This window comes from Cololabis saira, chromosome 13 (genome assembly GCF_033807715.1).
Source record: "Cololabis saira isolate AMF1-May2022 chromosome 13, fColSai1.1, whole genome shotgun sequence".
Classification (NCBI taxonomy): domain Eukaryota; kingdom Metazoa; phylum Chordata; class Actinopteri; order Beloniformes; family Belonidae; genus Cololabis; species Cololabis saira.
This window is the reverse complement of record NC_084599.1, coordinates 23,128,403-23,142,124: the sequence shown is the minus strand read 5'-3', so window position 1 is coordinate 23,142,124 and position 13,722 is coordinate 23,128,403. Positions and strand designations below refer to the sequence as shown.

The 13,722-nt window shown below is 37.4% G+C and overlaps 1 protein-coding gene and 1 long non-coding RNA gene across 6 annotated transcripts in view; one reads left to right on the top strand and one right to left on the bottom strand.

Annotated features, from left to right (window-relative positions):
* The window catches only part of pex5la (peroxisomal biogenesis factor 5-like a), a 113,530-nt gene extending 104,920 nt beyond the window's left edge, over nucleotides 1–8,610 (bottom strand). For all 5 annotated transcript variants that reach the window (XM_061738352.1, XM_061738356.1, XM_061738353.1 and 2 more), the window contains exon 1: nucleotides 8,162–8,610. In XM_061738352.1, the coding sequence (XP_061594336.1) occupies nucleotides 8,162–8,182 (21 nt within the window). In that variant the 5' untranslated portion in view covers nucleotides 8,183–8,610. The remainder of the gene's footprint in view (nucleotides 1–8,161) is intronic.
* LOC133458462 (uncharacterized) overlaps nucleotides 1–11,386 on the top strand; it is a 40,379-nt gene extending 28,993 nt beyond the window's left edge. Inside the window, exon 5 of the long non-coding RNA XR_009783954.1 lies at nucleotides 10,767–11,386. This is a non-coding gene — a long non-coding RNA (uncharacterized LOC133458462). The remainder of the gene's footprint in view (nucleotides 1–10,766) is intronic.
* The last annotated feature ends 2,336 nt before the right edge of the window (nucleotides 11,387–13,722 follow it).

Sequence of the window (13,722 nt, the reverse complement as noted above, 5' to 3'; positions counted from 1 at the left end):
CAGCGCAATGCTTCAAGGTAGATGGAGAGACAGAATCTGATTCAGCAGCTTTCTGGGGGGTTCTGTCTCCTGAAGAGTTTGACACCTCTCTCATGGATGGAAAAAGTACTCACTGAGGTGGGTGGAGTGGAGGAGGGGTGGGCCTTTAAGGTGGGTATTGACAGAGGTGCGCAGGCCCATGCTGAGGTGGGGGAGGTGATACACTAAAGCTGGAGCTGTTGAGAGGTGTTGTGGGGGATAGCTACAGGACTGTCCCTTTGTAGAAGTGACAGTAGAAATTGTTCAGGTCGTTGGCTAAGCGTTAGTCGTTCATGTAGTGGGGGGCTTTGGACTTGTAGTTGGTGATCTGCCTGAGCCCTTTCCAGATGGATGCAGAGTCGTTGGCTGGTGTTGGAGCTTCTCAGAGTACCTTTGACCGCCTTGCTAAACTTGTACTTTGCCTCTTTGAATCTGTCTTTGTCCCCACTCCTGAAAGCTATTCCTTATTCAACTTTGACCATCTGAGTGTGGCTGTGAACCAGGGGTTGTCGTTGTTGTGACTCTCCCTGGTTCATGATGGAACACGGCTGTCCTCACAGAAGCTGATGTATGATGTCAAAGCCTCTTGTGTACTCATCCATATTGTTGGTAGCAGCCCTGAACATATCCCAGTCAGTAGATTACAAAAGTCACCAAGGACAATAACTAAAGAATCCGGGTTGGTTCGCTCCACACACAGTATGTGGTTGGCATGTATGTGCTGTGCGTCCTGCACCGTGGCACGTGGTGGGATGTAAACATTGGCCGGAATGAATGACGCAAGCTCAAGGGGTGAATAAAAAGGCTTACAATTTATGATGAAGGATTCCAGGTCAGGAGAACAGTGCTGCTGGATCTCTGATACATTGTTGCACCAACCATTATTGATGTAAAAACAGATTTCTCCAGCTTTAGCTTTGCCGGAAAGTTTTGTGTCTCTGTCCGCTCTGTAAAGTTGGAAGCCTGGGAGCTGCAGTGCAGAGTCCGGTATTAATCCACACAGCCACATCTCCGTGAAGTAAAAAACAGCAGATGAAGAAAAGTCCCTGTTTTTTCCCAACAGTAGTTGTAATTAATCCGGTTTGTTGGACAGTGAACGCACGTTAGAGAGATGGAGTCCCAGTAACTGTGTCCGTAATCTGTGCTAGCAAAGATGCACAAGCACACCAGCCCGTTTCCCTCTCTTTGGGAATTTCACTGAGTGAACAAATGTGAGCACACCTTTGACCAGAATGTCCAAACTTTTCAGTGTAAGGAGAAGAAAAGTAGGAAAAAATCCTCTGGTGATGTTACCCTGATGTTCATGAGCTCTTTTCTGGTGAAAGAGCTCTGGGCAAAAAAGAGTTAAAGTGCAAAACACAGGCTTCACAGGCTTAGATGCATCGAACAGGGAATACTTCTCTGTCGGTCCTCTTCTGTTTGTATATATCTGTCTGTCCTTTCTTAAAATGTCCTATTCCAACACAATTCAATACACACTCATTCACATACACTACAACACATCACACAGTCACCAAGCTGCACCCATCACTCAGTACCTTTACATGCACTAACAGAAAGTCGAATTGTTGCCATAATCCGATCCAGCGAGGGAGCCGCGGTGAGAGCCCCCGACAACACACATTCGGTGCACTGCGTCTTTAGGCGCGCAGCACATTCTGGAAACAAAATAAGACGTTTATATGCGCCTTATGGCGTGAAAATACGGTAATTGCCTTCTCCTGGTCTCAAAAACTCAAATTCTAACATACTGGTAAGTCAATGAAACCATGTATGCCTACTCACTCAGTGCAGTACGGGTGTTAAATGCATGTTCATATGAATTATTTTCTCCCCTAGCAAGAACTTGATAGCAAGATTGCATGACCCTCTCTGTACTCACTATCACATTGTCCGTACTTCCAAATTCTTGCCAGAGGATTCATGTTGACCAACCCTGGATTTCTAAGTACTTTTTAGCTTTAGTCCATTGGAGATCCTAACTCCAAGACAAAAACAATGCAGCTGCACTTTGATTTATAAGAACAGCACACATGTCAATAGCAAAAGCAACGGAAAGATTAAAAAACAAACCAATCAAACAAAGAAACAGTTTGCCACAAGTGGCGAGAGTGGCAAAAGTAATTCAAAAAGCAAATGCAATTGAGAAATAATGAAAACTAAAGGCATTGGCAAATAACAGCACAGGCACGGAAAAAGAAAAGTAATTCAGAAAGACCAAAAGTCAAACCAATATGGAGTGAGAAAAACTCTTCGGAAATAATAAAAGCTACTGACTAGAACAAATGCAAAGCTTCTGACGGATAACAAGCACAAAATGAATAGAAAAAGCAATGGACTATACTGACTATAAAAGCAACTATTTTTCTCCACATTTCCACTTTTATTATCTATTACTATTTTTCCATATTTAATAAATCATTTAATCATTTTCCATTCCCTCCTCAGTCCTATTTAGGGTCATGGAGGGTGCTGGAGCATCGCCTGGCTGTCACAGGCTGAGAGGCAGTTACAGCCTGAACAAGTGGCAAAGCCATCACGGGGCTCAATTATTCATGAATAATTTAAATGCTATCCTTTTGTCCTTATTCTTTTATAAATTAATCTATTTTGGTATTTTGTTAGTGTCTTAATGCGGAAGAAAAAAACTATACCTTGAAAAAACAACAGCAACAACAATTCTACACATACAGATACACTCCTGGTGTTAAACTTTACCTGACATTAATTCAGGGACAGTGACTGTTTTTTGTAAGGACCTGGTGAATCAGGAGTACTTTGCATCTCTCAGTCTGAGAGGCAGTGATTATTTGGTTGAAGTCTAACTTTGAAAGAACAAATGCAGGATGATTAAAAATAGATACAAAAGCCAATATTACATAAAATGCCATGCATGACCGTATTGTAACCTTTTCCTTTTTTTCCTTTAAGCTCACCTCGTCATCAAATTTCATATCCATTCACGTCCTTTGAAACATTTTTTTTTGAGGGGAGGCGTAGTTTTGACTGTGTTTAAGCAGTTCATTTGTAACTTTCATATCTGCACTCTGTGCCCTTGGAATACCAAATTCCTGCTTTATGAGCAAGAAGAATTTCCTCTATCAGCTTATGTGACTACAGCTGCTGATGAATGCTTGAATCCTTCTTAGTCTCCTCCTAGTCCGCTTTATGAGCTCACCAAGCTGTTAAGAACGTCCATACAGCTTTAACTAGTCAAAGAGTGAAAGGAGATTTTCCCATTTTGTCCACGTAGAGTCACCGGCGGATGCCACTTTGATGAGCAGTTTCAGCAGACAAATTCCTCTAGTTGCATATCTGGTGTTTTTAGCAAACCTACGCACGCACGCACGCACGCACGACGCACACACACACACACACACACACACACACACACACACACACACACACACACATTTTGGAATTGGAGTTGTTCATGTAAACATTTATCAGTTTTTAACTGGCTTTATACGAGCAAGCAATGGTGCATGAAGTATGTGCAGAACAAAGAGCAGCAGATATTTCTGTAAAAATGTGATCTAGGAATTTGTCTGGTTCATCTGTCTGATTTTTAATTTAGGTCCTTGTAGGTCTGAAGTTATACTGCATATTTTCAGTGTCTCCCAAACTTAAAACAACTTCAGTTGACCAAAGTATTGAATTAGGATTGAAATGATATGTACTGAAACACTAAAATAATCATAAAGAGGATTAAGATAAGCAATAAAACATAAAAAGATGTATTGAAATCGAATGCATAAATGAAGTAGGCCCACAAGTATTTGGGAAATGACAAAATATTTAGGATTTTGCCGTTATACATTACCACAATGGATTTGAAACAAAGAAAATCAAGAAATCAAAAGTTCTAATTTAAGAGTCTAAACAAAACATACATTTATATATAGGAATTACAGCCATTACAGGCAACATGTCCCTATTTTCAGGGTCCCAAAATTATTTGGACAATTGAAAAGATGCTATTTGGCCTGTTGCTGTCCATTCCATTGTTACAGCAAAACAAATAACACCAAAAAAAGGTCTAATGTTGATATCCAATATTGAGTTGGCATTTGGCGACTATCAATTTGTAGTCCTAGAAAATCTCTGTGCAAGTGAAGGAGGCCAGGTGATGATCATGGGCTCCAGACTTTAATACAAGTTAAAATAAATCAATAAAATCACGATTATATTGACAATAATGTAACTTTGTCCAAATACTTTTGAGCCCCTGAAAATTGAGGTACTTTGCATAAAATGGCTGTAATTCTTAAATGCTATATTGGCATAATTTACTTTTATTTGCTCATTGCGGTGGTGTCTAAAGTCAAAATAATAAAACAGTTTCTTCGTCAAAATACTTCTGGATCAAACTTGTGTACAATAAAAAGATATCTTCCTCAACCAGGACAAAAAATTTTACTTAATATCTTCAACTCCAACTTCAACTAAACCTTTCACCATCATAATATCTGCCACCCTGCAAAAAAAAAATAAAAAATCCTCTTTAGCATGTGCAGTAAGCTCATTTTATCTCTGAAGTTTAAGTTCAGACTCCAGTTGGCCAGACATTATATCAGTCATGACAGGCTTTTACATGTTAAATTCCAGAAGACACAAACCTTTCAAAGGCGCTAAACATGCCGGCGATAATCTATGTTATATGACTCACAACATCTTGATAATTTGATGACATGTTTACAAAAAAAAATCCTATATTTGAATCCTAAACAAGCAGCTTATGTTATCCTGAAGCAGAAAGTGAATGTGTTTTGTTATCCTATTTCCCTCTTTATAGTCAATGTGTAGATTAATTAATTAACTAGTTGAAACAAGCTGATGCTGTCTGGCAATGAACATCTGTGCTGATTTTTAAAAGCCTTAAATCCCCTTGACTGAAAATGAAAGGGTTGAAATGCATGTCTCAAACTCTTAAAACCCATTTCTCACACTTCCCTGCGACAAAAGTCGAAAATGCAATAGTTTCCAAGCCTGCCACACATCCTCAACAAGGAAAGAAGTGCTGTCTGTAGAGCTTTCGTTCCAGCCGGATACCACCTGATTGAACTCATCATCCCAGCTCCTGAAATAGTCAGGCCTATTAAATCGCTCTTAATCAAGACCATGGTTCATTAAATCAAGGAGACTTTAAAATAAAGCTTTCAGGACTCCTTTGTCATGCCTGAAGCTGACCACTGGTATGGGATAAGTCCTGATGACAGCCTTGAAACAGAAGGAAATTCTGCTTTAACCTGTGGTTGACATTAACAAATGATGAGCTGATTAACTATGTTTGATTAACTAGGAGCATGTTTATGTAAACTCCTGCTGGTGTTGTGAGTTCCTGTCACCCCTACATCCCATCTGACTGATTGTTAATTAGTTTTCCGTTGTCTTGTCAAAACGTTTGAGTCAGAAGAAATTACTTTTTTGTCATTAGAAAGTTTCATTAAACATTTGATCTAACACATCTGATCAAAAGCCTTTTCTAGAATGTAATATCAATGAAACCTGGAAAGTATCTGACACTGATGTCTTGAAAGGAACTTAAAATTATAAAAGGAGCTGTCCTGTTGCCTCAAAATCTGTTCCGCTGAAATAGAACTCAAGATTTTTTTACCATCCAGAATAAATCATGTGTTACTATCACTGCTAAAATCGCTGCTAAAATGAATAGCAAATCAGAAAAAAGCCTCACTGCAGTTCCATACAGTACACACAATTTACTCGTATAGTAAAATGCAATCGAGAGGACCATAAATGGAAAGATGAAGCAAATGTCAAGGTGTTCCTGAACTGCAGTCCGTCAAAAAAAAAAGCTCAGTTACTGAAGCAATATGTCTTAGAGCTTCTTGTTTGACAAAGATCAGCAGTCCTGCTGAATCAGCTCACCTCGCAGCGTCTCTAGTTGCACCCTTTCACTAAAGAGTAACAAGTCACCCCTGAACTGCTTATCTTGAACTGCGTCAGCCTTTTTGAACCCTAGTTGTGGTAAGTGATCCTCTTCTTGCAAAATACACACATTAGTTACACGTAATACAAAAACTGGTAACTGCAGGAGCATGTGAAACATTCAGGAGAAACATAATGAACTGAATAGAATAGAGGACCTGAGCCCAGCATGGCTTTTCTGCCAGGCAGCGCGGATCAGGCCAAGCTCTGACATTACACATGCAGGGTCTGATCCACACCAACAATCTGGAGGACAGCGCTTGGCGTCGTTCATGAGGCCATGCTCGTGCCAAGACATTTGATCCATCCAATACTGTATCATTGTGTGCAGCTAGGACATCTGCATAACATATGAGAATGTGCATGGAGAAACATGGTGGCTTAAAATCCACATTACCAACTCATTCAAATAGACCAGAGGAATGAGTTATCGATGAGAACATAAAGCTGGAAATTGGACCCTGTTATCTTATTTTTACAGCTAGCTGCCTCCTGAGCCAGAACATTCATAAGCTGACAAATCTGAGTCGACTGACAATTGTGTAATAAAGAAACACTTACAAGTGTAGCAACTTTGGGAAAGGGGAATCTGATAGCTCAGAATATGAACAACTGACCGATGGAGCACAGCAAAACGTGTATGAGCATCATTTTATATTCTAAGCTTTGTAGACCCACAACTCTTAATTATTTATACACTAGGCTTTCATTCAGATATCACATCAACAATGGGAAACATATAAAATAGATAAATATGCTAGTGGAGAAAAATAAACATTTGTATAATGCTTTTGTGCAACTTTTCTGCAGTGCACACATTCCAAAGTTACATTTAAATCATTATCAAATTCAGTTTTAACATGTTTACAAACATGTATTTGCTACTAAAAGTGTTCCATCTCAACCAGGACGATCTAAAAATGAAACAGATTTGTCTGTAGTTATCATAAAATGGTAATCCCCACCCATTCCTCTCGTAAAACTGCAGGCCCATCTATATTCAGTGGCACATCTCAAAAGTTCAAATATATGCATACACAGAAACAAGCATACACGGAGAAACCTGTCAACATCAGACTGAATGCACCACTTCTGATTTAAAACACACAGTGTCTGCTTTGCATTAAATAGACATTTGCGGCTGCTGAAACTGCGTCATATAGTGACTCAAACAGAGCAGTATCTTGTTTCAGATGTAATCTTTACATAGCGCCGAGTGAAACAACTTGAATGCATGTGATGAGAAACATGGAGTGTGTGATAACTGAAACATGGATGACACATAGAAAATACATCAAAGGGAATATGTATCACATGATTTTCATTGACCCTCAAACAAAAACCTTGATCATGACACAGGCAAAAACTTTGGACCACCTTTCCATGCATTTTCAATGAATCTTGCTGCTTGAGTAATATATCATAAAATATTAAACTGTAGACTTTAAAGCTCTGGAGTACTGAGTCAGGAGCAGTTATTACATAATCAGCTGTCTGGGAGCAGTAGTGTATCAACCAACAGTTATCATTTCAGTGCATTCATCAGGAATATAAAGAAAAAAAGAGGCTTTCATTTCATTTCACTCAGGAAGGATTGTTGTTTTGCCCCTGACTGTCTCTGATTATACCAAAAAAGAAATGAAGGGGAAACAAAACAAAACAGTAGATAAAGCATGTCAATTTTCTCTTTTAGTATTTTTTTTTCCATATTGGTCAAATAGGCCATATAATTAATATCTAAATTGAACTGAGTTAATGAAGTCAAGTTGTCTCATAGATGTGCACAGATGTGCATTTACAAAACCTTTGCCCTGAAGTCGAAGTTACATGCAGTCTTTGAAGCTGAAAAAACAAAGAAAAAAGAATCCCTAATGAACGAAATAAGTCTGACATTACCACTTTCCTCGTGGTCACCTGACGTCTCTCGCAGAAAAAATATGCCCTTCACATGAACTAGGCTGCACGGATAAAGGCTGGTTTATGGTTCCGCGTTAAATCGACGCAGAGCTTACGGCGTAGGCTACGCGGTGACACGCAACGTACGATGCGCGTCGCCGCGTAACTTACGGCGTAGGCTCTGCGTCGATTTAACGCAGAACCATAATTAAGGCTTAAAGCGAGCATTAATAGTTCATTTGCTTCCGCCACAACTACAACACTTCATGTTAAATAAAGAAATGAAACAAAATCTTACCTGTAAATGGCCCTGGTACATATTGAGCACACAGTGGGTCGCGGATCTCTCCGTCGGCGGATCTTTGCAGAGATCTTAGCAGAGTTTGAGAGCGGGAGGTCCGGAGGAGACGCGGAGCTGTCCGCTGCTCTGGTGCTGAAGCTCGCACTTTCAGCTCATCCAGGAGCGCCAGGTGACTGCGACGTCGAACCGCACTTCCCAAAAAAGAAAAAGGAGAAGAAAAGGAAAAATAAAGAAAAAGAAAACAGATCCCAACAGAGTCCTCACTGCATCTTAGTGATGGGTTTTCAGCAAGTGCTGTTTTGAGATTGTTAAGAGGCAGGTTGCACAGCTTTCAAAAATATCAAACACATCTCTGCGATGGAGGTCTTCATTGTGAACACCCTCTAGATCTCCGGTATGTCTCCCCTCCTTCTGGGCTGAGTGTTTGGACGCTTCCCCTTCGTTCATTCTCTTATAGAGCGCTCCTCTCTGCTGTTTGCCAGCTCCCCTCTCTAATCCAGCCCTCCGGTGCCTCCTCCAGTGCTGACGTTTCTATTCCACAAGGAGGCACGCAAGCACACTCCCCCCTCTTCAGAGCATGTCCAGAAAAAAACACACAATTCCCCATACAGGATCGTTATTTATCTCTTTGGATCTTATTTTGTAGTAGCCAATAGTAGTGCACTATAAACAGGTATATGGAGGAGGAAAGGGGTTAACGAGGAGTGTGAGAAACAAATAAAATAGGGAAAAAGGTATATTATACTTGCTTAAGATATGTTTAGATATTTATGTGGATATTTATGTAGTATATATTATATGTTGAGAGGGATAGTTATAATTATGTAATATATGTTATATATTTATTAGGTATGTAGCATATATATATATATATATATATATATATATATATATATATATATATATATATATATATATATATATATATATACATATATATATATATATATACATATATATATATATATATATATATTTTATATATATATTTTTTTTAGGGATATTTATGTAGTTTATATAGGGTATATTTATATTTTATATTTTCTATATACTTATATGGATAATTATGTAGTAACAGGCATGTTTAGGTAGTATTTATATAGACTATATTTATATGGATATTGCGTAGATATAATAATAACAATAATGTCAATTCAGTTATAAAGTGGTAGGAACTAGGAAAAAGTGTTTACTTCTTCCTACTCCTTTTTTCGAACATATGGGAATATGAAGATGTTACTGTTTATTTTTTAGTTTTATTATTTTTTTATATACATGTTCGAAATAAAAATGAATTCATTCAAAAAAAATAATTAATTGATTAGTAACTATATATAATATGACTTTATGTACAAGTTTATATGCAATTTATTTCATGCACTTCATTTATTTTATAGAGCTATTTGTAGATATGGGTCTGGAAACATTTGATCCATTCATTATAACATTCCCACCAAATCTGAAATATCCCTGGAATAATATTATGGAATGCATTGTGCAACCACACATGTTATCACTGAGAGTGTGATATCTGCACGTGAAGAACAAATGAGATGTTGTTCCCAGTCCTCCCTAATTAGTGCAGGAAACAATTACATAACCAACATCATCCGAGGCATACAGTAGTTTCAAGGTAACTAATTATGAATATGAGCCAGAGCACAGATCATCACAGAAATGCAAACAATGCAGTCATTATGTAAGTCTTGTAAACTTTCAATTTCCATTTATGGCTTTAGTTTCCATGGTATTACTGACTCCATTGATGAAAACATACTTGGGTAAAAAATGTGAATTTCTCAAACAAAAGGACATTATATCAAATACAGAGATTACTTTTAGGGAACTGCAGCACACATTGTGTATCTCAGTGTCATATGATTCAAAATTGTACAACTACTCAACATTTGCAGTCTTTTCCGGTTCACATCTGCAGGTGTGCTCTGTGACTGCTCTGTGACTGAAGTATTAACAGGATTACTAGTATCTTTTACTATCCTAATCAATATATTTTATTATAAAATGACCAATAACTACTACAATCTATAATATACATATATGTATAATATACATTTACTTGTTTTCATCACATGAGAGAAAGTTGTGCTTTAAAACCTTTTCAAGCCAAAGTTTTGTAAACTTTTGAAAGCAAAAATCTAAAAGTGCTTTTATTCTTCATATACCGTATATAAACATTTTAGCTAAATAGTTTTTATATCATGTGTTATCACTCTTATCACTGTAAATGTAAATTGATGGGTTTAAAAAAACCTCAACAATGAAATGTTTGCAGACTTAGTCTAAACTGGTATACTGACTAAGTTTAAATTATTTTTAATACTCAACTTTTCAATTTAGAAATAATGTACTTATTAAGAAGTGAACTAATTTTTATCATCTGATGGTGATACAGGGGTGTGCACATTTTACTGTTGTGGTAAAAAGCAGTAACTTTGATGTCTAACACATGATATTCATTACTGTTAAAGCAAGCAAATACTGTATATACTTTGTAAATAAAATGCCTGGTGGCTTTTTTATTCTGAAATAACTCTTTATTTCACCATATGTTTTATACACAAACCCTTACTTTTCTTCACAGATGCTCATTAGATTTGGATGAGCAGGAAAGGATCACGCCACCTCGTGATCCTCATTATGATGTGGATTGAACCACCATCTGGATATATACAATGCACTGAGGTTATACCACTAAACAAAGTATCTGCATGAAGCAATTACTTCCACTTGCTGCAGCTCCAAGACTGCACCAGGGGTATCTACTTGAAACCTTCACCACCCAGTAACCATGCATTGTGACAAGAGCGAAATGCACCAGGTTTTGATGAGCAGAGAATAAAAAAAAAAGAGAGCAGTTCAGTCCGACTCACCACTTATCAATCCTACTATCAGATATATTGAGGACAGAATATATGCTTTAGTGTTTCTTTTCTCATTTCAAACAAAGCACTTATGTGTGTAAACGTTGAGCTTTGTTTTCTCTCAAATGTTATATATTCCCTGTGATTGTGCTGTGATTGTGTTGTTTAAAACCTACATTACATTGATTTACCTGAACTGCTGTTGTTAATGACTGCTCAGATACAGCAACATAAATAAACAAAGTAATTGTAAACAGCAAGAACAAGAATAAAGACACCACTCAGTTTAACATGGAGCACAACAAAAGACACTCAGCAGTCTTTTCATGTGTTTAAAAAAAATATCCCAGATTAAAATGAATTCAAGTTTTCAATCTGTTTCAATGTGAATTCAGTTTTCAATGTGTTCAATGAATGATTGTTGCCTTGAATTATTTTTTTCACGTTAAATGTGACACATATGCAGGGTTAAGAATTGTCATTTGAACCTTTTCCCAGCTCCAGCTCTTGGCGACTCAGATTTGCATGTGGACAGAGATATAAAATTTGTTTTCAAATTCATCTAGCTAGAAATGAAGTGTTCTTGACATCACATTTTGTGTTGAGTTTCATGGGACCAGGTAGCCACAGTAATCAGCAGATTTTACAGTGGTATATTATTGCCTGTTGTTGACTGCTCAACTGTTGTACCAGTGTCAAGTAAGTACTTCTTAATGGGTTTGCAAACACCCAAAGATTTTTGTCCGTTTGTCGTTGTCCAGCACCCCAGCACTCACCATAAAACCTGTTACATGATGTCAAAATCATTTTTTTAATAATTTGTGGAAATAGAAAATGGTAACTGCTCTGATCTGTATAATGCAAATCAGCAGAAAATAGCTGATGTACTGATACACTTGTATGGAGCATAATAATATGTGTTAAAGTTGAGAAATGTAAACCTTTGGGTCAAATTGAGCTGTCTAAAGAAAGCTGCTTGTGTGACTGCAGGCCACAGAGTAGTGTTGAACTTTTATCTTTATATATTTTATCAACACGATTTTAAATCTATCCCATAATTCTCTCAAATGAATGCAATTTTCAAACCTCATGATCACAAAGACCAACCCCCCCCCCCCCCCAAAAAGAAAACAAAAATAAAAAACATACAAAAAATAATAATAAAAAGAATAAACTATTAAAAAAAACTCTTGTGCAGATAGGCTTAAAGTAGAGTAATGCAACACCATTTAGTGGAATTGCTTTTCAGGACAATGAATTCTAAAGTTATCAAAGGTCTTAGAAAAACATCAGCACGGAATAATATCTGATTTTATAGATTTCAGTGCATTGGTTTAATATTATGGATACAATGAAAAATTGAGAGAGAAAGAAAACAGCCTCAGCATGTGGTGGGCCTATTATTAGCAGACCAAGATGTATTATTCACTTGACAAATGTGATGATTAAAATTTTAAATCTCCATTTGAACCTATGTATCATCAACTTGCTAATGCGGATATCACTAACATCATAGTCAGTTTCAGTCTCCAGCTGAATGTGAACATATGGACAAAGCACATGAGGAATTGCTAAAATATATGCTCATTATTATACTCTCAGATGCACCGCTGTATAGCTATTGTTGCTACTGTTCACATCATTCAAGCATAGCTCAGTATATAGCAGACGCTAAGCCAATCACATGTCTGCATGCATTCAATTAGGCATCTTGTTTGACTCACATCCAGTCCTCACCATGCAACTGTCGTTTCCCCAGTAGTGATTTCAAGACGGCCAGTTTTTACATGGCAACAGGTCACAATGACAGTTCTTGGCTATCTGTCAGTCTTTCTGTTTTGTTTTTGCTGTGGAATACAGAGCAATGAGGTCATCATCAAGCTTTGTTTACCTGAGAGGCCTGGCCTTCTATCAGTGTCACTGCAATCTGAAAGTGTTTGTTTTCAGCAGCAAACTTATTAGAGGAATAGACACAGGAAGGATGGATGGACAAACACACACACACATACTAATAAAAAGCAAGGGGGAAAAAAGTAACTTGTAACTGTATTTCCATCTCTCCATCTATCGACAGAGGTGGACAGAGTACTCGACCCCAGTACTTGAGTAAGAGTACAAATACTACTGGTCAAAATTTACTCCGTTACAAGTAAAAGTAGCTCAGTCAAAATATTACTTGAGTAAGAGTAGAAAAGTACTTGCTTTTAAAGGTACTTAAGTATCCAAAAGTAAATGCTTTTAAATTTACTTTAAGTAAAAGTAAGAGTAAGAGTAAGAGTAAATTTCTAATTTTCCACATCAGTAAATTACTATATTTTTTCTAAATTAATTGTTGCAGCTCTGTCTTCACCTGTTGCGGCTCGAAACGCAGGCTACTTTGGCGGTATCGTTTTGAGGAGGCTTGACGTATTTCCGCTTTACGTACATCCCAGTGGAGAGCGTGCACTGTGATAGGTCTCCTCCTTTGACAAAAACAGCTTGTGTCCAATAGGATTTTAGGGAAGAAGAAAAAAGAGCAGACCTGAAAGTAACGAGTACTTTTCAGTTTTCCTAGAAATTTACTCGAGTAAAAGTAAAAATATTTGTCTTGGAAATGTATTCAAGTAAGAGTAATAAGTACCAAAGAAATCTAATACTCGAGTAAAGTACAAATCCTCTGGATATGTACTTAAGTAC